This window comes from Phoca vitulina, unplaced genomic scaffold (assembly GCF_004348235.1).
Source record: "Phoca vitulina isolate PV1807 unplaced genomic scaffold, GSC_HSeal_1.0 scaffold39, whole genome shotgun sequence".
Classification (NCBI taxonomy): Eukaryota; Metazoa; Chordata; class Mammalia; order Carnivora; family Phocidae; genus Phoca; species Phoca vitulina.
In genome coordinates, this window is record NW_022589742.1 from 23,163 (window position 1) to 49,269 (window position 26,107).

Consider the following 26,107-nt stretch of genomic DNA (forward strand, 5'->3'; position numbering starts at 1 on the left):
CATCACACGGGCTCTCCACAATGGCTGCTCGCTCTGCCTGGAGCACCCTTCTTGCAGACATCCGTGTGGCTTGCTCCCTTACCTCCTTCAAGTTTCTGTTCAAATGTCACTTTACTAAGGAGGCTTTGCCTGGCCACCCTACAGACAATAACAAGCAACTCCTCCTTGCCTTATTTTTGTCCAGACTGGGCATGCCCACTGCCGTTTTTTATTTGGTTATTTATTGTCGGCAAGTTCCACCAGGGCAGGGACTTAGAATTCCTGAGCCACCAGCAGAGCTTGGTATACATATCTGCAGTACTTAATAAGTACTTGTTGAACAAATGCTTTAAAAGGGGGTCCTTTTAGGGGTGCCTGGGTGGCTCAGTCGTTTAAATGTCTGCCTTCGCTCAGGTCATGGTCCCAGGGTCCTGGGATGGAGCCCCACATCAGGCTCCTTGCTCAGCGGAGAGCCTGCTTCTCCCTCTCCCACTCCTCCTGCTTGTGTCCCCCCCCCGTCAAATAAATGAAAAAAATCTTCAAAAAAAGGGGGGTCCTTTTAGATGGAGGAGAGAATGGCATTTGGGCTGGTCTGCGAGGAAGTGTGACATTTACGGTGAAGGGAAGGGCTTCCAGGTGGAAAGCATAACACAAGCAAAGGCAAAGAGGCAGAAAACTGCTGGTTAAGGACAGTGGTTGCATCGCAAATCTTTGGAAACACCCGGAAAGATTCTCAGGGCAGCTCCCCAAGGCGGTAGTTCCCGGCGGGCTGGCGGGTCTGCGAGGCGGCCGGCTCAGCTGGGCGGTGCCGGGTCCGCGCTCCAGGCTCGGCGCTCGAACCCCGGCCCCGCCCTCTGTAGCCGGGATCACGCGCAGGGGCCTCGCGGGCCAGCAGGCCCCGCCCCCCGAGGGGGCGGGGCGGGTACGAGGCACGCAGGCGCACTAGCATTCGGGCCCCGGTGCCCGGGCCTGTGGGGCCGGCGGCGGCCGCTTCGCGCAGACGGCGTCGGCGACGTGGGGCCCGCGTCCGGCCCGTCCGCCGCAGCCTGTCACCGTCGCCCCGGAGTGGCCGCGCCGGGGCAGAAATGCTGCTGGCCGGCTGGTGCCTGCTTTGGCTTGGCTTAGTCCTGGCCTCGGTCTGCGCCTCCCTTGAGTCTGCGGCGCCTGGCAACTGGACCATAGGTGCAGCCCTAGCCCTCGCTCAGATTGCGGGCTCCCTACCTCCTCCTCTGCCTACGTCCATCCTTAACTTCCTGTCTCTGCCCCGTCTACTATTCCGTATAACATCCATCCTTCCTTTCCTCCCTCCCACGATCTTTTCTTCCCCCCATCCTTCTCTCCCTCCCTAAATTCTTCTTTCCTTTCCTCTATTCTTCCCTCCCTCCCTCATCCAGGCTTGAGGCCATGCTCAGAGCCTAATTCTGCCACCCGGGACTGGAGCTTCTTCTGTGCACCCACTCCCACCCTCCCTGAGGCACAACCCTAGTCTCCCCCTCCCTGGCTTGGTTGGCGGGGCTGTCCAGGGTGCAGGGGCCAGCCTACGGCCACTCAGTACCCTAGCACCAACCGTGGCTGGGGGTTCATTGTCAGTGCAGGTGATCTCACTGAAGCTCCTCCCTCCCATACAGCTCCTCTGAATGTCCTTCTAATCATCGTGGATGACCTGCGCCCTTCTCTGGGCTGTTACGGGGACAAGCTCGTAAGGTCCCCAAACATCGACCAGCTGGCATCCCACAGCCTCCTCTTCCAGAATGCCTTTGCCCAGGTATGTCTGGGGACCTCTAGGTGTGGGTGTGTGCTTTGTGCAGTGGGTTAGGGGATGGGGTCCTTTCAGCTATGGTTAGATGGCACCGATTGGGCCAGGCATTTCTGGAAAATGGTGGTAGAGAAAACCTGGTTGTGTACCGGCAAGGAAGCTTGTGCCTTCAAGCTTGGGCAGAGGTTGTCCCTTGACCCTAACATGCTCAGGATGGTCCTGCCCAGCTTTCTTCCCCAAAGGGGATTGCCTGGTGCTGAGAAGGAAGGGGTGTTGCAGAATGGCACTCTCAGGTCTGCTAACCGACCTTGGGCAAGCACCATGCAGCTTGCCATGGTGGCCCTCACGGGGCAGCCTTTAAGACCCTTGCTTCAGTTCACCTGTGGGACACCATCACACAGGACACAAACATCTGCTTGTTTGAGGGGCTGAGTCCTTTCCTGCCTCTTTGTGGGAAGACTTATTCCTGGTGTCTGAGTGAGGCCCTTGTCCCACTGGTTGGCTTTGATCTGCATGACTCAGCTGCCAAGCTGTTTTGCTGAGGACTCTTGAGGTTGCCTGGTTACCTTTTAGCATCCAGACTCTGTTTGCCTCTGAGGACATTTCCCTCTGCTTCTGCTCCCTAACAGCAAGCAGTGTGTGCCCCGAGCCGTGTGTCCTTCCTCACTGGGAGGAGACCAGACACCACCCGCCTGTATGACTTCAACTCCTACTGGAGGGTACATGCTGGAAACTTCTCTACCATCCCCCAGTACTTCAAGGAGAATGGCTACGTGACCATGTCGGTTGGAAAAGTCTTTCACCCTGGTACTGTTTGCTGTCCAAAATCTGGGTTCTTTTGTGTTTTGTGCCCAAGGGCTGGAATCCCCCTCTGGGGGCTGGGGCTGTGTTTGCAGAGGCCTGTTTGGGCTGGGTGGACACCTCCTTAGTCACTGCTGTCTTTGTACAAAATACTACTTCTCACCTTAGCTTCATGTTCTCACCGAAAGTGAAAAAGGGTAGTAGGACTTTTTTCTTTCGGCAACTAGTCGTGGTGCTGTTTGGTTCCTTTGGCTTCTCAGCCAGAAGGAAGGGCACTGGCTGGGGAGGTGGCAGTGTTGGGTGCGAGTCCAGCTCTGCACCTGACTGACCCTCTGTGCCCCGGGATCCCTGTCAGTAAAGGGAGAGCAGGGTGGCTATGAGGATTTGCCAGTGAAGAGGCCCGCACTTGGGCGCGGCTGCCCATCGTCTGTGAGTTAGGTCAGCAAGAGGAGTGTAAGCTGGCGCCCAAGGCCTGAAGGGTGCCAGGGGCCACCAGTGCTGACTTCCAACACGGCCTGATAAACTGGCTCTTTTTAATGCCAAAATGAGAATGCTGAAACACAAACTTTAAAACTTTTTTAAAACCTATTGAAGTAATGCATGGTTATTTGACAAAAAGTTGGGGGTAAGAAAAGGAAAGTATAAACTAAAGGATATGAATTACTTGTAATTGCACCACACTGAGGAGGGCTGAAGTTTGATGTTCCCTCATTCCAGGCGTATTCTTTTTCTGATTTGAGATTTTCCTGTGTATACAGTTTTATGTTGTGAACGTTTTAAACAAACTTTTCCCCATATGGCTGCCCTTCATGCATGTCATTTTTTAACAACAGCACAGTCGTCTCACATACAAATCCACTGTACTTTAGTCTCAAGTTGATTTCAGGTCTCCATTGTCACACGTACTGCTGGGATGAACGTCTCTGTAGAGGGAACCGATGGACAGTGGCACCAGGGATCCGGGCTCTCGGGTTCCAGTCCCAGCTCTGCCACTTCTTAGCTGTGCAGTTCACCTTGGGCAAATCGTTCTTCCTCTCTCAGCCTCAGATTCCTTCCCTGGCAAATGAGTCATAGCTGCTTGGATTACCTCCCAGGGTAGCGTCCCAGTTCCGGTAGTTCAAGGGTGTGAAAGTGGGTTGAAAGCCCACTTTATACGACAGTAGTGCTTATTGCTAAGGACGATGACTTGAACGTTTTCAGTAGCTTTGCCTTTGCTCACTGGTGACATCAGCAGGCTCAGCAGCCTTCTGGAACCCAGCTGGCCAGTCCAGGTTGAGGATAGCATTTGGCTGGGCTAAGTGGGGCCCAGGTTTGGAAAGTGTTTCTGCCAGGAATCATGTGTTGCCAAAAGCCCACCATCAGAACTTTCCGCAGTTGGCGCTTACACCCTGACAGCCTTTGCCTGACTGAGCACAGCAGGAGGGGAGAGACAAGTTTGGGGGAGAAGAGGAAGTAGGGCAGAGGGAAGGCCGCGCTTCAGGAAGGGAGGCTAAGGAAGGCCCGAGTGGTGTTGATTATTAGATTGTGGAGTCAGGCTGTAAGCAGCATGTCTTACCCAGAGAACGAGAGCTTAGCCTGCAGTCCTTGTGGAAACCTGTTTTTCAGCTGGGTCTCTCTTCTCACGACCTTGCCTGCGAGGCAGGGACCTGTTCACGGAAGACAGCAGCTACCATTGATCGACTGCCAGGGACGTGCCAGTTCCTGTGCTGGCCGCTCCCGCAGTCCTCTCCTCCGCAGCAGGCTGGGGGAGGTTTTAGCATCAGCATCATTGCTTGAGGAGGAACTTGAGGCTTACGGAAGTCAAGGAGCTTGTGCAAGGTTGCGCGGGTAATACGGGGCAGTGCTGAGATTTGAACCCGGTTCTGTTGGCCCGCGCTGCTCTTTCCACTGTGCTTGCTGTGTTGATAAGCCCTGCACCCACCGCCCCCTGTCCCTCCAGTCCCGCCTTGCCTGGTGCTGCCCGTTGGAGCCTGACGGTCACTATGCTGGTGACGCTTTCTCCTGTGGCTCTTTCGACCTACACTACTGTCTCTGCTCCTCCTGTCTCATCCCCCTAGGCGACGCTTCCCTTCGGATCCCACACAAGCCTCACCGACTCCTCACAGCCCTTGCTGACCCATCCGCTCTGTGGCCCCCCCACTTACACGCCACTTCTGCTCTCTAGATGGCTGGCCAGCCTTCTGGAGTTTCACTGTTCTTTTCTCTTCCCAAATGGACTACAAACTGCTGCACTTAGGGCCGGGTTTCTGCTTCATGAATGAGCACTGAACCTGGGGTCCTAAGGCCTGGGTTTGAGTCCCAGCTCGCTTATCTAATACGTGGTTGATATCAGTCTAGGCACTGGCCTTCCCTGAGCCTCCCCTTCTGCACCTGGCCCATGGTGGTGCTGCTGCCTCTTTGTAGGGTCTGGGAGAGGCTCCAGCAAGGGCTCTGTAGGGCCGCGTTGCTGTCGCAGGCTGGCCGATCCTACCCTTTGGGTTTCTTCCTCGGAGCCTAGCATGAATTGCCAGGGCTTAAGGGACTGGGAGGTCAGATGCCTAGTACTCAAATAGAAACCTGGAGAGTTGGCTTTAATGGGGACTTCTCATCATCTGCCTAAGCTCTTGATTTTATAGATGAGGAAAAAGTCCCAAAGAAGGGAGATGATACTTCTGTAGCTGTTCACAAAGTTTTGATTTGGAGTGGGGAGGGCATTGAAGGACCCTTCAGGTTTTATTTAATGACTTTCTTTTTCCCCCCCTTAAGGAATATCTTCCAATTACAGTGATGATTCTCCGTATAGTTGGTCTATTCCACCTTATCATCCCTCCTCTGAAAAGTATGAAAACACCAAGGTAAGGATGTGAAAGGGGTACTGTTCTGAAGAGGAACTGCTTTTTTCCTGTGTAACAGGATTAAGCTTAACTGTTGCGTATACCTCACGTTCTTTCAAGCTGGTTATACAGTGAAGTTTGTGGGTTTTGTCTGTGATCATGACTTGACAGAGACGGGTGTTACGATCTTTTTTTTAAAGATTTTATTTATTTATTTGACAGAGAGAGAGAGAGAGCACAAGTAGAGGGAAGTGGCAGGCAGAGGGAGAGGGAGAAGCAGGGGAGCCCGATGTGGGGCTCCATCCCAGGACCCCAGGATCATGACTTGAGCCGAAGGCAGACGCTTCACCGACTGAGCCACCCAGGCACCCCAGAACTTCATTACTTTCTTTTTAAAGATTTTATTAAGTAATCTCTACACCCAAAGTGGGGCTCAAACCCCCAACCTTGGGCGCCTGGGTGGCTCAGTCGTTAAGCGTCTGCCTTCGGCTCAGGTCATGATCCCGGAGTCCTGGGATCGAGCCCCACATCGGGCTCCCTGCTCAGCGGGAAGCCTGCTTCTCCTTCTCCCACTCCCCCTGCTTGTGTTGCCTCTCTCGCTGTGTCTCTCTCTGTCAAATAAATAAATAAAATCTTAAAAAAAAAAAAAACCCAACCTTGAAATCAAGAGTTGCATGCTCTACCGACCAAGCCAGCCAGGTGCCCCAAAACTTCGTTACTTTTTATAGCCAAGTAGTATTCTGTTGTGTGGGTAGAACACACTTTATTTATCCCTTCCGCAGTTGGTGGACATTTGGGTTGGTTCCACTCTGTGGCTACTACAAACATTCACGGACACATTTTTGTGTGGCTTAAGTTTTCTGTTCTCTTGGGTAGAATTTGTATTTGTGTGGACTTAGGTTTTCATTTTTCTTGGTGTCTCCCTAGGTGTGGAATTGCTGGGTTATGTAATGACGCTCTGTGTAACTGTTTGAGGAACCGCCGGCGTGTTTTCCACAGCAGCTGCCCTGTTTCACACCCCCAGTGGCTATGGATGAGGGTTCCAGTTTCTTCCCGTCCTCGCCAGCACTTGTCATTGTCCGGTTCTAAAATTTCTAGCCATCCTAGCACGTGTGGGGCGGTAGCTCACTGTGGTTTTGACTGGCATTTCTATGATGAATAATGACATGAAGCATCTTTACATGTGCTTATTGGCCATTTATCTGTCTTGTCTGGAGAGACATCTATTCAAGTCCTTTGCCCATTTTTTAATTGGCTTTTTTTTTAATATTGAGCTGGAGACAGATTTGTTTTGATCATTAGTTTCCATGGGTTTCCTTTAATTAATTATGACCTGGAGACAGAAGATTAACAGCAAGAAGCTAAGTGCTGGTGGATTTCTGGCCTCTGCCTGGAGAAAAGGAGATGCTTCTCTGTTTCAGTTCTCCTTCGTGTGTGCCCGGCCAGGGTACATGAGGCAGACTTAGAGGGCAGCTGCTGTGAATGCTAAGTCCATTGTGCGTGCACACCAACCTTCGTGACTTCTCTTTCTTGCATTTAAAGAGCTGACTTGATATGTTTTGTCTTGAAAGACATGTAGGGGGCCGGACGGAGAACTCCATGCCAACCTGCTTTGCCCTGTGGATGTGGCGGATGTGCCAGAGGGCACCTTGCCTGACAAACAGAGCACTGAGCAAGCCATCCACTTGTTGGAAAAGACGAAAACATCGGCCCACCCTTTCTTCCTGGCTGTTGGGTATCATAAGCCGCACATCCCCTTCAGATACCCCAAGGTGAAGAGCTGCCTGACAGCTGACCCCACACCTCTGTGACAGCTGTGTCATTTGCTGAAGGAGGGGTTGGTGTAGTGGGGCCATGTCCTGCCATCCCTGGTCACCAGGGGTGCCCGATGATGCTATCGTACTTAGTGGCGTGAAGATGGGATTCAGAGGTCAAGGCTAAGAAGTAGGCTTAGGGCATGTAAGAATCTTGTTGGGAATGCTCGGCTTCCTCCCTCTCCACTGGAGGGTTTTATTTCTTTTCCTTGAACTCGGGGAGCACGTGTTGGGTTGGACGGTAACATCAACATGGAGAAGTCAGAGCTGGCCGCTGATGCCCGTGGTAAGGGACGGTCCTTGGGGCACAATTCCAAGGGCCGTGAAGCCCTCTTCAGTAATTGGCATTCCCCCTGAGCCTGGCATGTGAGACCCCTTCCACACAGGGTGCTGCATTGCTCGTTGCAACCTGAGTGCTGTGCTCGCCTGTCCATCATTTAGAGTGTATAATCTCTTCTTTTTAAAAGTCTTTTTCAGTTTTTCCCTGTTGTGTCTTCTCTGGGCCTGAGCAGCGCATTCTTTTGACTTTGTAAAGAATGCCCCTCATTTGTGTTGGGAGTGGAGAGCCAAAGGCGTGCTCTTTGATGCTTCGATTGGCCCAGGGGATCTCACCTTCCTAGCGGGATCTGTCCCCCTTTGACGGAGGGAGACTCACTTCTGCCTCTTGTGCAGACAGGAGCTCACCTAGCCGGCCTAGCTGCTCTCCTTAGCAAGGCCTGCTTGCAAGGCTGGCCTTTGGCCGGCCTCTGGGAACCTGGGCCCTGGGAGAGTTCGCACCGCTCCCCAAGCGAGGAGTGGCTCCCTGTGCCCACACTGTTTACGCACACCCCTGCTCTCCCGCCTAAAGTCTGTGGCATCGATATGTGCAGGCAGAGGGGGCCTGGGTGGGCAGCCCCAGTAAACAGCCCGCGTGCTGAGGCTCTAATGAGCTTCCATGGCAACAGCATCTCACACACGTTGTTACACAACTCATTGCTGGGGGAATTAAGCACGTCCTGTATGACTTCACTGGGAGAGGATTCTGGAAGCTTGTGCCTGGTTTTCCCTGGGCTTCGCTCACGTGGCTTTGCCCTTTGCTGATTGTGTTTGGTAGCCGCAGGTAGGACTGTTCTAAGTTCTGTGAGCACTCCTGAGGAGTTGCCAAACCTGAGGGAGGTTTCGGGAACTGGAAATACCCCCTACCCCTTTTCCAGCTGGAGGGGAAGTAGGAAGTGGGGACAGGAATAGGATGACGTTGATTTGTATGAAAAAAGAGCTGTTGCTGCTTGGTTTATAGGAAACAAGTGGCATGATTTCATTACCATGGGCATCTTGTGACAGTGACCTTAGGCCTGACCTTCAGGTAGGGGAAGGTACCTGGGGAGTGTCAGTGAGTCACCGTGTAAACACACCCCGGGCTTAGAGAACAAGGGCAATAGAAAGACCCGGAGATTCCCAGCCTTGTGCCTTTGCTGAAAGAATGACAACCTGATGTCTTTGTGTGCTTTTCCCCCAAGGAGTTTCAGAAGCTGTATCCCTTGGAGAACATCACCCTGGCTCCTGACCCCCAGGTCCCTGCTGGCCTCCCTCCCGTGGCCTACAACCCCTGGATGGACATTAGGAAGCGGGAGGACGTCCAGGCCTTGAACCTCAGTGTGCCCTATGGCCCAATTCCTGTGGATTTTCAGGTACCAGGGACATATTTGGGGGAATCACTGGGCTCTTATGTATGGCATGACGTCATTGGTGACATCACCCCACCCATCGTGTCTTACGCAGAATCTTCTCTGTGCTAGGTGTCTTCTGAGGCGCTGGGGCTGGGGGTGGTCTGGAGGAATTTAGGATATGGGAAGTGCTGGGTGGATATCGTCTCCCAAGCCGTGTCTCCACTTGCAAAGAAGCGGTGGGGGGAGGGCATCTGGAGATGTGGTGATTGACTAGATGTTGGCACTGGGGTAGGGAGGAGGTCTGGATGACCCATTCACTGACTCATGGGGGATGCTGTTTAATCCAAGTGACAGTTCATCAGCGGTAGAGTGGCGGGTGGCTACCGTGCAGCCCAAAATGTTCAGTTTGCTGGCACTTGCACGGCCCCTCTGTGGGAAGGCCTACGCAGGCACCTGTCACTCTCGGCTGGTGGTGCGCTGAGTAGGGCCTTGGCGCAGAGGGAGCCCTTTGCCATTGTGTGGAGGCGGAGTTAGACTCCTCAGCTGACTCATCAGTCACCCGCCCCCTGGAGTGCAGAAAACATGCTGACCAGTGCTCTTTCTGGAATATTCCACAGGCAGCCTGCAGTGAAAGGTAGAGGGCAATGGTTTTAAAGGGTGCTTCCTGGACCACCTGCATCAGAATCCCCATGAGGGCTTGTTGGAAGTGCAGCATCCTGGCCCAACTCAGACTCAGGGGATTGGGAGCTGGAGGAGGGGCCTGAGAACTGGCACTTGCAAAAGCACCCCTGGCAATTTAGATGCATGCAGAAGCCTGCAAGTACTGCCATAGGGTATAGTTCAGAACAAAACAAAATATCCAGGCGTCTCTTGCTAGTCAGAGCTGTTTGGACAGTGAGGGTTTGGGTGGTGAGGGGAGTGCACCCCTCGTGTCCGTGGGACTCCCGAGGTTCACCTGGCAGTGGTGAGAGTTGGGAAAGGAGCGGCTTCATCACGTGGCTCTGTCCCTGACTTCTCATCACAGGGGTTCCGAGAGCAAGGTTGTTCGAATGGCATCTCCGAGCCTGCACCTGGATGCCTTGTTAGTGCCGGTCACTTAAAATGTCCCTTTAAAATGGACTGTGTCCCAAGGAGGGTGCTTCGTGTTTTCTGTGTGTCATCTCCTCTGGTCCCCATGGAAACCGACTGGGGTACATGCCCTCCCTGTTGTCCAGGTGGGGAAACTACAGGCAGGGAGGTGTGGTGACTTGCCCCAGATCACAGAGTTAGTGCCATGGGGAGTCCAAATTCCCCACTGGAGACACGGAATGCCAGAGCCTCGTGCTTTGTCTTGTCAGTTCTTAACAGCCTGGGTTCAAATTCCCATTCTCCCCCATACCAGCTGTGCAGCCCCTGGCAAGTCCCTTTACCTCTCTGAGCCTGTTTTCTTATCTGTAAAACGGAAACGAGGTGGAGAAAGGTTTCCAGCAGGGAGCACAGCGAACCTGAGAAAACATCTAGGATGGTGCCAGCCGCATGTGAGGGCTCCTTCAGATGCCCTCTCCCCACCCCCCGCCCACTGGTGCTGTCGCCGCCCAGAAGACCTCCCTGGTGTGCTTGCGTGCTGCTCCCTGCCCCACATTCTCCTTGAACTTGGGCCCTGCTCACTGCTCTTTGGCAGCTTTGGGTGTCTGCGCCCAGGCCGCATCTCCCTGCACTCTTGAGCCTCTCAGTTCTGCCCTCTTCAGCCTCCAGCCCTCTCGCTCTGCTCCACGGGAGGGAGGGACCTCAGGGCCCACCCTCGGGGGTGTGTCACCTCCTAGGCCGGCTCCTCCTCGGTCACCACCCTGACCACAGTCTCTTCTCACAGCTCCTTCACCCCACATACTCGTTCCCCACACGCCTCCTGGCGATTGTGAGTGGGGACTTCTCTCCCCCTGGGCTTCGCTCCTGGGCAGGTGGCTTACTGTTCTCGCCAGCCCCTCGAAATACTTGTGCCCCGATCACGGGACGGTCCAGCCACCACTCTGCTCTCAAGCCCAAGTCCTGAGACTGCTGGACTGAATCCGTGCAGCCCTGAGGTGGAGACACACAGGCCCAGCCTCCAGCCCCAGCAGCCCACCCACGAGGGCTCTCTGCTCAGGACTCTCTTGCCCCGTGCGGCTGCTCACCTCCTGTCCTTTACACCCCTCTTCACCATCTCTCAGCAGATGACACCATGCCCTCACCTGCCCTTCAAGGGAGAAGGAGGGAAATGTGGCCTTAGTGTCCGTTCGTTCTTCATTCGCTTCTGCCCAGCCTCCTGCCTCCCCAGCCCACTCAGCGCTCTTACCTAGGTCGGCACTGACCTTGGCAAATAAAATTCATCCTTGTGGGACCTAACCTTCCCAAAGTCCCTGCTGCTTTCTCACTGTTGGCTGGTGCCACTCCTCCTTGGCCCCCTCACCGGTCCTCCTGGGCCCCCTCTGCCCCCCTTCTCTTTCTGTGTCTGCTGCTTAGGAGGTGCTGCTCCACTGGGTCAGCCCCAGGGCCCCCACTGGAACCTTCCTGCCCCTTCTCTCCTCCTATCCCAGTCTTGCTTCTGATTTCAGACATGTCTGTCCACTTGCCTGTGAGGGTCATTGCCACGCAATTGCCCGTGGAGACCTCTGCTTCCTAGGACCCATGGGGCCACGCCACCACTCCTGCTCTTCCTCTTCTCCTTCCTCCCCCTCCTCCTCTTCTTGTGCTCCCCATGCCATTGAATGGTGCCACCAGCTGAACAAGAAACCTGGAGTCAGCCTGGGAATCCTCATCTCCTTCCCCACCGGCTTCCTCCACTGCCCGCACTCCTACTGGATCTCCCTGCATTCCCTTCAGATCCGTACTGCCCTCTTGCTCTGTCACGTCTTTCATGACCACTGCAGTTGGTCTGGGTTCGATTTGTTCATTCAACAAGTGTCTGTCAGGCTCCTCCTACGGGCCCAGCACTGATCTAGCGCCATTCATCCCCTGACAGGTGCTCTGGGCTGTTGTCAGACTCACGCACGTGAAGCCCAGATCGCATCAACTCACCTTGAATCGCCTCAATGCCTCCCTTGGCCTCCAGCCTGGGTCCCTCCATTGCTCTTCTCCTGCCTGCTGGGAGGTTGTTAGACATGAGCCTCACATGCAAGCCACAGTCTGTGAGGACAAGCAGTTGCTGTCCTGCTGGGTTAAAAGGTAGTCAGAGGAAAGACCCAGCCATGGCCATTGTTATGGGCTCAGTTGTGTTCCTCGAAAACTTAAAGTCCTGACCCCCTCAGAATGGGGCCTTGCTTGGAACTAGGGTCATTGCAGATGTCATTAGTTAAGATGAGGTCATACTTGAGTTAGTATGACGGGTGTCCCCGTAAGAAGAGAAGAGAGACACACCCGGGAAGAGGGCCATGTGGGGATGGAGGGAGAGACTGGGGTGATGCGGCCACAAGCCCAGGGACACCAAGGCTGCCAGCCACCAGCAGCAGCTGCACGAGACGAGCCCCTCCATCAGAGCCCTGGGGGAGAGTGTGGCTCTGCCCCCCTGCATCTCAGTAGCTGTCTCTTGTTCTAAGCCCCCCAGTTTCTGGTCTTTGGGGAAGGAATAGAACTTCGTTGGGTCTTTGGTGCCACCCTCAGCAGAGTTTGGAGTAACTGGGGGGGGAGGGGTGCATTTTCGTTTACATGGTCACCTCCTGGGACCCATAAGAATAGGTGAAGGAGACAGAAAGGGACAGTAAGTGGCACATCCGTCTGCTGTGACCTGTGCCCTAAAGTGAAATCTGATTTGCTTAGAAAAGAATCTTCCTTTTGGATCTGCTGTGGACCCTGGATTTCACCAGGAGCATGTGGGCCCAGGGACACAGATGGTGGGGAAATGTGCTTTATGTTTTGGCTGAGCGAGTCAAGGGCATCAGCAGAGGTGACACGGCTCTGTGCATGCGGTTAAAGTGGCACTCACTCTCCTCCTTTAACGTGCAGCGGAAAATCCGCCAGAGCTACTTTGCCTCCGTTTCGTACTTGGACACGCAGGTTGGCCGCCTTCTGAGTGCTTTGGATGATCTCCAGCTGGCTAACAGCACCATCATTGCATTTGTCTCCGATCACGGTAAGCATTTTCCGGTCCCCTGGGGAGTCACTCAGAGCACCTGGACTTCTCTGCAAAACATGCTTTTCTAGATTGCCTTAAACACAGGCGTGTTCTCTTTTGGGAATCAGCAGTGCCCCAAGTCTGGGGTCTTGAGGTGCTTTTATGATGGCCTGTTAGTCCTGGGACCTCTCTCCGTAGAGGTGGGGCCCCTTTTGGGTCCAAGGAGCATCTTGGATGCTTGGGTGGGGACCTCGTAGAACCTTTTTTTTTCTGGATGAACTCAGCAGGAACCCTCCATTTGTATGGGGAGCCCTTTTAACCCATGCTTCCAATCTAGAGGGTTGGAGGACTTTTAGTTTTTCTTAGGAGGATCTGGAACAATCCTGGCACGGCCCAACAAGGCCCTCGGACCTGACTTCACTCCTCCACCCCCAGTCCCTATATTCTTTCTGCCAAGAGCCTGGGGCTTGCAATGCTTTCTCTCTTTTAAGGCAGTTTCCCACTTTTTCCAAAAATGAAAACAATTTATTTAAAAAGATTCTTCTTAATTTGAAAATTTTTAACATGTCCAGGAATAGAGGATAAACAACAACCCCCAGTCCCCATCACTGTGCTCCCCAGTTACCCACTCCTGGTGGTCTTGTTTGGCTCATCCTCACCCCTCCCCTCCCCCCAAATTATTCTGAAGCAAATCCCAGGTTGTTTAGGTTTCTGAACAGTATCTCTAAAAAATTTAGCTCTTTTAAAATATAACCATACTACCATTATCATACTTAGAGATAAGAAAACAGTTCTTTAGTATCGTCAACTGTGTAATGGGACGGTATCAACATATAGTCATTGTAAAAAGAAAAAAGCATAGAGAGCATATAATGTAGGGCCAGAGCACCCTGCCCTTCCCTTTTATCCCACCTGCCCGGGCCGACCTGGTGCTGACAGACCTTTGGTTGTGCAGCGACAGGTGGCTGTGGTGTGTGCGGGCGTGGGGATGTATGTAATATATAGTCATGGGACGAGGCAGGATCGATTGTGCTTATCAACTCTTTTGTTCCCTGGTTTGCTTTTTCCACTTAATGTCACAGACAGTTCTCCATGTGATTTCTCACGGGCCTACCTTAAGCCTTGTAAAGACCCACATTATTTTGTTATACACGGAGGTGTCATAATGTTTCGCTCTCTCCCTAATGGTTTGCCATCCACTTCTGACCCCTCTTGTCAGTGCTCAGTTTCCTGTCCCAGCGCTAACACAATCCGCTGTGCCGGGGAAGAAGGCAAGGCCCACTCAGAAGCTCTCTTTGCTCTAAGGCCGCTGCATTGATTACAAATGGCTCTTCTCAAATGGCCCTCCTGAGACTCCCTGCCTCCGAACCACAAAAGCCTCTCGAATCCATACATGGCAGCTTTATGTGGCTTTGGTTATTTTGTAACATGAAATACTCAAGGTGCAATCTGTTTTTTATATTTTTTTATATCAAAAAGGGTGCTTAGAAGCAGCATTAGAAATTTCCAGCTCGAGTGGTCAAGCTGTCTTTTGCAAGGAAGGTTTTCAATCAGGGTTAAGAGGGTTGTGTTTTTCATGAAGGTTAAGGGTCTGCAATCAAGTTCTATTTTTTTGGTCTGTGCTTTATTTTAACAATTGAACAAGATATCTCTGCCTTTTTGAAAGGTGAGCGATGTGGCAGCATCACAGTTCATGGTTTGGTGGCACACCCCCTCAAGTGGAAAGTGGAACCCGTGGGACTTGTGTCCAGAGAGGGCAGCACAGGACAGGGCAGCATCCCCGCCCAGTCAGGACGAGCCCCTCTCAGGAGGGGAGGCCTGGCCTGCGTGCAGGGTGGGGGGGATGGGGGCGCTGGGCCCTCGGAGCCCAAGCTGGGTGCAAGTGTTAGTTGCTTGCTAAAAGAAGATAGTTTTGTTTGGGAATTTAGTATGTTTTTTTCCTTTTAGAGGTTTCCTCATTCAAGACAAATGTCTAACTTCAAATAAAGCAGTATTTAGGGAAGATCACCCTGTTTGTGGTAATTATAGAGGAATTTCTTCTATGTGATGAGTTTTTGCTTCCTCTGGTTTCTACAGCAGGGAGTGAAATGGTATCTGAAATGAACAAGCTGAGCTGTGATGTCATTATTTGTTTTCTGTTACTCTGTGCTTTTTGTGAACCAGGGTGGGCTCTAGGTGAACATGGAGAGTGGGCCAAATACAGCAATTTTGACGTCACTACTCGCGTGCCCTTGATGTTCTATGTTCCCGGGAGGACAGCTCCGCTTCCAGAGGCAGGCGAGAAGCTTTTCCCTTACATCGACCCTTTCGATTCTGTCTTGGAATTGATGGAGCCAGGTATAAAATATGCTGAAGTGATATTGCTTGATAGTAAACTCCCTCTACTTTATATGCAAACCATCTCACTGATTCATAGCCCGGGCCTTACCCGGCCCTGTCTTCCTGTCCAGGGTTGGCATTCCTGAGTACTTCTGGGTCCGGGAGGAGTGGCAGGGCCGGAGCCAACACGTATGGCCCCAGTCCACGAGGAGCCTGGAGAGGGGGTGGGACGAAGGAGTAGGCAGCATCCCCAGGATGAGGAGGACTGTCGTGGTGGAGATGACCATGTGCTCCGAGGCTCAGAGGAAGGGGGCGGCAGACTCCTCCAGGGCAGGAGCCTGCCCCCTGACAGATGAGCAGAACTCCGTTACCCGCACCCTTCGGGCAGGGACGCAGCCCTTCGTGAGGGAGGCATTTGCCACATTGGCAGCTCAGCAGTCTAGTGAGCCACTAGACCTATAAAGTCTGCCAGGTGACTCTGCTTCTGCCCTGCCCTCCCCAGCAGTGAAGGGCACGTTTACTTTGACTTCCACGTGTCAGTCTGTCCCGGCCTTGCAAATGACACTGATACCTCTCATCTCTAGGTGGAAACCCCCAGGCCTGCAGTTCCTTCACAGTAGTGATAGACCCATGGTTATCCTGGTCTCTGCTTTCCCCAAAGCTCCAGTTTAAAGAAAACATTTCCAGAAATGTCCCTGGAACAAGATACCCTTTGCTGCCGCATGGGGCGACCTGTGTAGGTTCTTTGCCAGTTCTTTCTTGAGTTGATCTGCTCAGCACAGAGATGAGTTGTGTATGAGTTAGAGTACTTTTTCCATGAACTCTGCAAAACCAGGTTGCCCCCTTTCTGGACTTCTGCATTTAATCCATCTAAATCCACTTAACGTCTAAATCTTGTCCTTTATATTGATTTTTGTTGATTTGTTGTTGTTGTTGTTGTTCTGGCCCATCATTCCGGCCTTTCTGGATGTTTCCAAGTTTGCTTCATATGGCCCGATTTTATTTTCTCTACATTTGATTTTTGTATGCTGCATACTCTGTCTTCTTTCAAGTCATTGATAAAAAGCTTAAACCATCAGGGCATGATTATAGCCCTCTGTTTGCTTGGAGAAATCTGACAGGTTGAGAATGTTTTTTGAAACTTTTTTGGGGAGGTGTTCAGCAAGTTGTAAATTCATGTAACTGCACTGTTCCCAGTTTATTCCCCAATTTTATCTCTAGCCTCTATCTCCTCTCTGAACTTTGGACTGGGATTTCCAACAGCCTGTTCCACTTGGCCAGTCTAACACGCCCAAGCTGGGCTTCTGGCCTTTCACTGTAAGCCTTTCTTTTGACCGTCTTTCCCCTCTCAGGGAATGGCCGTGCTTACTCAGGCCAAAAAATTGTGGAGTCGTCCTGACCCCTGCCTGTCTCCCATCCTCCCTACATATGTGATATGTAGTCTGTCCGCAAGCCTATCGCTCTCCATTCAGTCTGGCCATACTGCTTCTCACCGCCTCATGCTGCCACCTTGGATCACAGTGCCACATGTCCTGCTGGATTCCTGCAATAGCTTCCTGAAGTCGTCCTGCTTGTGCCCTTGGCCCGTTGGAGTTCTTCCTCCTCACAGTAGCCAAAGTGATCTTGTCAAAACCCGAGTCAGGGGTGTCACAGCCCTGTTCTGGAGCCTTCTGTGCTCCGGTCTCACTGAGTGAAAGCCCTTATGATGGCCAACAAGGCCTGACGTGATCTGGGCCCCCATTTCTCCCTGCCCTCATCTTGTTACAAGCATTCCAGGTAGCTGTCTTTGCAACAGCCCACAGTCTGGATTTGTCTCATTGCTTCCTCATGACTAGATTCAGGGTAAACATTTTTGACACGTGCACTGCACGTGAGGTGGTGTCACAGTGGGGGCACTTCATGGGGGCCTTCGCCGTTGTTAGTGGTGCCACATTTGATCACCTGATGAAGGTGGTCATGTCAGCCAGGTCTTGCCATTGTAGAAAGTATCTTTTTTAAGCTGCTTTACTTTTTTTCTTTTTCTTTTACTTACCAAATGTGTAGGAAATAAAATTGGGCTGTATAAAGCTAACTCTTAAAGATCCAGAAAGGCCAGAATGATGGCTCAAAGCCCAGATCAGTTTTAACAGGCATCAATATAAAGTATAGGATTGAGACTTTAAAGATGGGTCAACCACAATGAGATGTCGTTTCATACCCATTCTCAAAATAAATAGAAACCTACAGCACTGGCATGGCGTGGAGAAAGTGGAACCCTCACATTGCTGGTGGGGAGGTAAAATGGCGCAGCCACTGTGGAAAATGGCTTAGTGGTTCCTCACAAAGTTACACGTAGAGTTACCATGTGACTCCACAATTCCACTCCTAGGGAGATATCCCACAGAATTAAACATAGGTATTCAAGCAAAAACTTGTACGTGAATGTTCAGAGCATCCTTCACAATAGCCAGAAGGTGGAAGCAACCCGTGTCCATTGGCGGATGAATGGAGAAGCCACACGTGGCCTCTCTGTGTAGTGGCATGTTGCTCAGCCTTAAAAAAGGCAGGGCATTCTGACACCTACAACATGGGGGAACCTCGAGGACATTGTGGTCATTGAAGGAAGCAGTCCTAAAGGGACAAATACTGTGTGATTGCACTTACACGAGGTCCCGCGAGGAGTCCAGTTCATAGAGACAAGAAAGTAGGATAGTGGGTGCCAGGGGCTGGTGGGAGGAGGAGATGGGAAGGGAGTGTTCAGTGAGGACAGATGACTGTTCAGGAAGGTGAGAAGCGTTCTGGATATGGATGGTGGGGACGGCTGCACAACAGGGTGGATGTTTTTAATGCCCCTGAACGGGACACTACAGAACATTAAGATGGTAAACGTGATGTTGTTTGTAGTCTGCCACAGTCTAAAGGGCATGTGCTGATGTCCAGGAGGGAGTGATCTGCAGGGTGGTACTACTGAGGCTCCGAATATCTTGTCCCCCAACAGATTTTTACCCAATGGTTAGGGCTTCTGTTGGTGATCCTTGCCTGAATCAGTGATTACACGGGTGGTTCCAAAAGTCACAGATTTTTACAAGTGCCAACCGGCTGTGGGCACCTTCATTTTGCATCCTCTTGTGGGGTGAGGTGCCAAGTTGGCGTTGTTCCTAAACTCGTGGGCCCAAAATAAATGCAAGAGAACAAAAGACAACCTGTGGAGCCCAGACATGCTCCCTTCCTCATCCTGTGAGCTGTGCGGGCTTCTGTAAAGTAGTCTGTTCAGCTGGATTGCTTCCCGTTTCAGGCCGGCGAGTCACAGACCTCGTGGAACTTCTCTCTCTCTCCCCCACACTCGCGGGACTTGCGGGACTGCATGTACCACCTCGCTGTCCCATTCCCTCATTTCATGTTGAGCGGTGCCGAGAAGGCCAGAGCCTTGTGAAGCATTTCCGATTCCAGGACCTGGAAGAGGACCCATACTTTCGTGGTAATCCCCGTGAGTCTATTGCCTATAGCCAGTACCCCCGGCCTGCAGATTCTCCCCAGTGGAATTCTGACAAGCCGAGCTTAAAAGATATAAAGGTCATGGGCTATTCCATACGCACGATAGACTATCGGTACACCGTGTGGGTTGGCTTCAATCCCCATGAATTTCTGGCTAACTTTTCTGACGTCCACGCGGGGGAACTGTATTTTGTTGATTCTGACCCTTTGCAGGACCACAACATGTATAATGACTCCCAGAGCAGAGACCTCCTCCGATCACTGATGCCTTGACTCCTGCCAACTAGCGAGGAGGGTGGGTATCACGTGCTCCCTTCCACCTGGGGAGAGGGGGAGTTAGGGCTGGTCATTTGGTGATCACCCATAATGGAAGCAACCTGAGGGGTAGGCGATCGAAGCATGCGTCAACCGTTTGACCTAAGACTATGTAATAGCCTAACCTTTTGATTCTTTATTAATTAGAGTCTTTATTAATTTCTACTTGGTAATCGGACTGGGACTAGGCTGAACTATTTTTTCCTTTTTTGGACAATCACAGCTTATTTATTGAGTGGATAAGCGTAAAGGGAGCAACTGAAAATTGTCATGCTTTTAGCCATCAAGACCATAATAACCAAACATAACACTGTACTCAAGAAATACTGTAATTATCTCTGGAATTTAGTGCATTTCAAAAAGTAGCCATTGGTCACATTAGGTTTCACATGAAGTCCCTGGTTCTTTTGTTTATAATTTAATTATTTAGCCCAATATATTCAAAATATTATGTCAATATTTCAGGTTTCAGGTTTGTAAAATGTGCAGTTAAATAATAATGCTAGATGCTAAGGCCTTAAAGTCTTATCTTCAACTTTTGTTAATAAGATTGCAAATTTTCAAAATCCAGAGATATAATGTGCATGAAGTGATTATGTGGAATTTCTACATCAAATAATAAATAATGCTCAGTAAACTAGGGGCATGAGATATTTGGGAAGTTCAGTTAGAAATGTTCAGGAACTTCTGGCCCAAATAATAATTTGTTAGCAAGTAATATGACCCTTGATCTCAAAGATCACCTATTGAAAGGCACTGTTATTCACAGTGGGAAACATGTAAAGGCATAACTGTACCCATGAATTGAGTCACTCAAAACTGTTAGTGTTCTCCTTCTTCAGGAATGCTTGGTTGCAGGTATCCATTTATCCAGGAGGCAGGAAATACTCTACTTGTAATTGCTAATTAAAGACAACACTAATTTTATTAAATTCTGAATTATTTTGAGAATTGGGAAAACTTCATTTAGTATAATATTAGGTAATTTCTAATCCCCCAGAACATAGTTCTGTATTCCCTAAATATGAAAGTAACCAGAAAGGCAGGTGGTAGTTATAATAAGCTTAGCCTACATCATCTTAAAAAGGACGGGGTAGTCACAACTCATATTTATAACACGGGGAAGCTGGTCAGTTATCAGTAGTCATCAGAGGAGTCAACCACATTCTAAATAAACATCTTACGTAGTCCTGTATCGAAGTGAGTAATTTCTAGTAATTCTCTCTTTACAAGTGCTTCAGTGTTTAAAGGTAAATGCTTGTGAAAGAAAATTCTTCAGCAAATTAGGTTAAGTTACTTAAGTGTATTAAATTGTAACAAAAAAGGCAAGATATTATAGTAAAAGATGACTTCAAATCAGTAATTTCAGGAAGTTTTTTTTTTTTTATTAATTAGCCAACAGCAGAGGTGTATATGGTAACACAGCGATCTGTAACACAGCGATCTTCGAGGTGATTAAGTGACTTAGTGTCCTGGCAACAGCAGTTTCTAGCTGAAGAGTGAAGGGCCCTATTCATCTCTCCCGATCCTGAGGCTCATCTTTCTTCTGGAAGCCTCAGCTTTACTAGTAGATGGGTTCCCTGGGCCCTTTATTTCTCCTTCTTCATCCTCTTTATCGCTCTCATCACTTCCACTAAGATTTTTACAATCTAGTCTGTAAATTCCTCGTGACATATTTTCAGTGTATTTAGCTTTATCTCCTACTCCCCAGTTATAATAAGTTTTAACACGGGCTTTTATTTCACATCCGTTTGTTGCTCCTGTTGGCCGCAGTGTGTACACTCCATCATTTTTTCTCGCTTTATTTCTTTTAATTTTTTTATTTTTTTAAAGATTTTATTTATTTGACAGAGAGAGATACAGCGAGAGAGGGAACACAAGCAGGGGGAATGGGAGAGGGAGAAGCAGGCTTCCTGCGGAGCAGGGAGCCTGATGCGGGGCTCGATCCCAGGACCCTGGGATCATGACCTGAGCCGAAGGCAGATGCTTAACAACTGAGCCACCCAGGCGCCCCTCGCTTTATTTCTTGAAACACAGTTGTAGTATAAAAAATCTCCCAGTTCTGCCCTTGCTGAAGTTGAAAGCTGAACTGTGCCAGAGAAGAGTGAAGTGACAGATAGGTCGGGGGTGCGGCTGCCCTTCTGGCAGTAATTCACCCGTGTGACCAAAGCCACATCCGGGGCTGGGTCTACACGGGGAGCTTTTGTGTGTCGATCTGTCTCTACTGGAAGTGCTTCTATCTCCTCTCTTCTATGCGAGGACACTGGCCGAGTGCTTCAGCTCTCCTTTGCTTTTGGTTTCTCTTGGCCTCCCTTTACAACCTCTCTCCTGTTAGAAGCAAAGCCTGCATTTCCCATTCAGTGGCACGCTCTTCCAAATCGTCTCACAGGTTATGGGTGGTTACTGTTTTTGACACCGAACCCAACGTAGAGCCACATTTTCTTTCCTTTTGCACGTCTCCCCCACACGCTGGGATGAACAGCCACTTTCTGGTTTTCAGACGTCAGTCTGACCACATTCCTTATCCTGACTCGGCCCAGAGTGAGCACAACTCTGTGGCTCCACACAGCCCTTCTCGTCCCCCTGAGCTGGGCACGTTTTCTTCATGGTTTGTAGAAAGCCCCATTTCACTCGAGCGGAGCTTCTTGCATACAGTGCAGGTGAAACCAGAACTAGCGAGCCCAGAAAATTTGAGTGGCCTCGTTTCCGTGGCTCCCAAACGGGAGGGTGCGTCAGAGCCACCTGAAGGCTTGCTAAATTTCAGTGTGCGGGGCCCCGCCCACAGAGCTTCTGCGTCCTCGCGGCTGGGGTGGGGCCTGAGAATGTGCATTTCCTACAAACTACGCTGTTGCCCCCGAGAGTAGACTTTGAGAATCACCGCTCCTCGGTGTGTGCTGTCCTGTGGCCACTAGGCACACGCGACTGTTTAAATGAATTAAAATGAAATAAACGTTTCCAAAGCAGAATCTGGGTTAGGCTTGCCGTATCTCAAGTGCTCATCAGCCTGACGCGGTTAGTGGCTGCCTTATTGGAGAGCACAGATCTAGAACCTTTCCATCGTGGCAGAAAGTGGAACGGAGCTGCCCTAGACTAACTATGAACGCGAGCCAGGTCCACCCAGCGGCTGGCAAGTTCCCCCTGGGGGCTGATTGTCCACCCGGTGTTTGCGTGCAAAAAGGCTTGTCCAGAGGCGCGCCAAGGCTGTTTGGTTGAAGCGCGGCACGGGGAGTGCCCTCTGGCCCTCGGCGCTCACCTCCCCCAGTGCTAGTGCCATCGCCATCGCCATCACCAGCCCTCTCACCTCCTTCCCACGTAGTTACCTCCCCTCCTCTTTCCTCCCTCGCTCCTGAAGAATCCACGTGTCTTCCTGAACTCCCTCTTTGACCCCGCCCTCTGCGAACACCGTCAGTGCCTACCACGGGGTCCACACAGACCTTCGCTGAGCAGTCAGAGTCTTCCCTGGCTCCACAAAGCCCCTTTCCTTGGCCGACCAGTGTGCACGCTGGTCCCTGGCTCTCCCGTGCCGATCCCTGCCTCCCTGCCCGCCCTAGCTTGTCCCCTTCCCTCGCCGTTCATGACCATCCTTCACACTCACTCCCCCGCCCCCACCATCTCCATGAGGCTGGCACTCTGACTTTAGACCGTGTCGTGGCATGAAATGAACAGGAACATCGCTAATGAGTCTTGTGGCCACTTTGGAAAAAAGGTATCTTTTTCTGAGCACAAAGTTAAAGTGTTAATGATAGAAAAACTGGAAAACAGAAATGTAGTTAAAGGCAAGAAAATGCATCAGTATTTTGCCCCAAGATGGTCACTTAATATCTTGCCTTCTTTGGGCTATGAATTTTTTACATTGCTGTGGTCATCCTATGTGTTTTATCTTATAGTTTTATATTCTTCTTTTTCTCACTAAATATTATATGTGGTTACTACAAATTTCTGCAAAGATGCTTTATACTGATGGTAATATATTTTATTGTGTAGCTTTTTTCATAATTAACCTTCTTTCAATGATTGAAAATTCAGCTTATTTCCAAATTTTCGGTATTGTAAATAATGCTGTGATGAACAACTTTGCGAATAAAATATTTTTATGTATTTCAAATTATTCCCTTAGGCTTGTCTCTCTGTGCCAAATTGTCAAAAGCTTCTCTGTTTGGCCCCTCTCCCCACTCTTCTGCTACCTTAGGGTAGTAAAACTAAAAATAAAGCAAGCATACAAATAATAAAAACCATAAAACCAAAAAGCCCCCACCCCTAATGATAATAGGTGAAAGTGGTATCCTGTTTGACCTTGTAACTCTCTGCTTATCAGTGACCTTGATCATTGTTCTCTTTGTAAAATTGTTGGGTGTGTGTATTTCCAGTCATGTGAATTTGCCTTTAAATTTTGGTTATGGATTTCACTTTTTAAAATAAACAAATTGCTCTTTTCCTGTCTGATTTTTTTTTTCCTGTTAAACATGGAGACCCTTCCCAATCTGGAGATTGAACAAATATTCATTTTCCTTTGCTGTTTTTGTGGTTCGGTTTTATACTTCATCTACCCCGTCTCTTCACTGATTATCAGAGTCACGTATGCTCATTGTATAAAATGTGGAAGATGTGGAAAATGGTGAGGATGAGAGGAAGAGCCCCCTCCAGAATACAGCCATTGTGACATTCTTGCATTTCTCCCCGCTCTTTTTCCTGCCCACATACATATGCACACATAAGGACATTTGTGTCTTTACATAGATGAGATCTCTCACATCCAATCCTGTATCCTTCTGTGATCTAAAATAACGTTAGCGAGGCACCTGGGTGGCCCACTCGGTGGAGCGTCTGACTCTTGATTTTGGCTCAGGTCATCATCTTGGGGTCGTGAGATGGAGCCCGGGTCGAGCTCTGTGCCCAGCACAGTCTGCTTGTCCCTCTCCCTCTGCTCCTCCCTCCTCCACCCTGCCCGGGAGGTGTCAGTGAGGTCAGCCCCTTGCCATCATTCAGAGAAATCTTGCCCTCTGTAGCTAGGGTGAGGCTCGTCCAGCCACCTCGCTCATCTCGCAGCACACACCCCAACATTTTTAACTGATTAAGACGGGGTATATACTCAAAAATAATTAAAAGCAGAGATTGGAACAGATAACTGTGCAGCTATGTTCACAGCAGCATTATTCACAATAGCCAAAAGGTGGAAACAACCCAGGTGTCCATCAGGGGGCGAATGGAGAGACAACAACATGTGGTCTATCTGGACAATGGAGCATTATTCAGTCTTCAAAAGGAAGGAAACTCTGACTTAGGCCACTACATGGATGGCCCTTGAAGATACTACTCTAAGTCAAAGAAAGCAGACACAGACTGATGAATACTGTATGACTCCACTTCTGTAAGGTTCCTAGAGTGGCCAAATTCATAGGAACAGAAAGTAGAATGGGTGGTTACCAGGGGCCGGGGAGAGGGGGACATGGGGAGTTAGTGTTTAATGGGGACAGTGTCAGGCCTCACTGTGTGAGGGGCTTTGGGCATCCCTTCTCTTTGCCCAAGTCCAGCCTTCACACTACAGCTCCTTTGAGGAGTCTCTTGAATTCTGGCCTGGGATGGCGCGTTGAACTAGAACCCAGCTGCCCCCTTTGGCTCCGCCCAGTATCTCTTTTGGCCGGAGGTATAGTCCATCGTGGTTGAGCCTGCTGTCAGCCCAGCCCCCTCCCGCCCCAGTGCACTCGGTGTCCCCTTACCTTGCCCGGGCAGTCTCTCCTGGGAGACTTGAGACACGAGAACTTGAAGCTGACAGGGTTGTCACTAGTCGGTGCCCTCAGATCGCATACAATGTTGCCGTGATGGGTAAGAGTCCCCACTGCTCTTGGCACCTGCCTCCCATGTGCTCCTGAAGCTCCTGCTGATATCCCGTGCACTTACCTACCTGGTAGGGCAGATGCTGTTTTCCTCTCGAGTGTTTGCTGAAGTCCAGGCAGTCTGATGTGGTGGAGAGCCCATCCTCAAGGGCTTTGCTTGGGGGCTGTTATTCCATGTCCCACCCAGGATCGCTGGCAGCCACTGGTGGGGATCTCTGGATTCCGGACAACGGTCCTAGGCCTCTGATGGGGGTGATTCCAGGCTGGAGAAAACAAACGTGGCTTGGGTTGGCTCTGGTGTCTGGGAGGCACCTGCAGGTGCACGCAGGGGGTGGTGTGGCACAGCCCAGGCGGAAGGAGCGGAGCCCCGCCGGCGGTGGGGAACAAAGGCTTGCTGTCCAGTGTATTTGGCACCTGCAAGGAAGCCAGACTTAGGACGTGGGCAGAGAGAGGAGCAGCTTTTGTGTTTTCCTGTCTGTAAAAGTCAGGGACTGTGATTTATGCGGGTAAGACGGTTTAAAGCAGGACTGAGGCTGACATTTACAAAACCCTTGCCCTAATTTATTGTCGTTTCGGGTGTGCTTTGGAAAGAACCTTTGCAGGTGATTTATATTCAAAACTCATTATTTACTTAACAGGTTTTATGAATTCATCTCCTCCACACTATTGAAAAAGGTATCCTTGTATTTGTGTTAAGTGCAGCATGAGTTATTGTATGAATAAATCATATTAAATTTGCCATTATCATTGTGTGTGCAGTTCTTGCTGCTGTTTTGGGACTGCTTGATGCCGCCTGAAAATCTGTGAAGCCGGTTAACAGACCTCCCTCCTGACGTGCAGTTTCGCCCCCTTACAGTACCTGACCTGCTCCCACCCGTGGGAGGCCAGGCCAGGCACGGGGGGCGGGGGAGGGGCTTGTTCCGAAGGAGCCGAGTTATTGGTGGCAGCTGATTTCTCTCAGCTTGCCCTGCAGTTAGAGACTCCCCAGAGAGAAGGAGGAAGGGGGGTCACCAATCGGGTAGGCCTCCATTTAGGGAAACCACTTAAAGGAAGGCTGACTTGTCTTCTTGAGGGGAAAAGGGTGGGTTCGTGGGGTGCCAACTGGAAAAGCGCCCACTTAGTGTCTTTGACTTAAAAGGGCTTTAACAAACCCTGGCTTGTCATTTCCACCTTTCCTTATCGATGGCTTTGAGTGAAGATTGGGAAGGCATGCCTATCATATTTGGGGAAGAAAGTGAGAACACTGGAAGACGTCATAAACTTCCGAATGGGTCAGGACAGGCGGGGAGG

At 50.6% G+C, this 26,107-nt stretch overlaps 1 protein-coding gene across 1 annotated transcript; it reads left to right on the top strand.

Annotated features, from left to right (window-relative positions):
* The first annotated feature begins 944 nt into the window (after positions 1-944).
* On the top strand, positions 945-20,847 carry IDS (iduronate 2-sulfatase). The gene is made up of 9 exons (XM_032428321.1): positions 945-1,161; positions 1,608-1,744; positions 2,365-2,542; positions 5,282-5,370; positions 6,921-7,121; positions 8,660-8,830; positions 12,767-12,893; positions 15,039-15,212; positions 18,469-20,847. Exons 1-9 carry the CDS (start codon positions 1,065-1,067, stop codon positions 18,939-18,941), a joined length of 1,647 nt encoding a protein of 548 aa, XP_032284212.1. The 5' UTR covers positions 945-1,064; the 3' UTR covers positions 18,942-20,847.
* Positions 20,848-26,107: the final 5,260 nt, after the last annotated feature.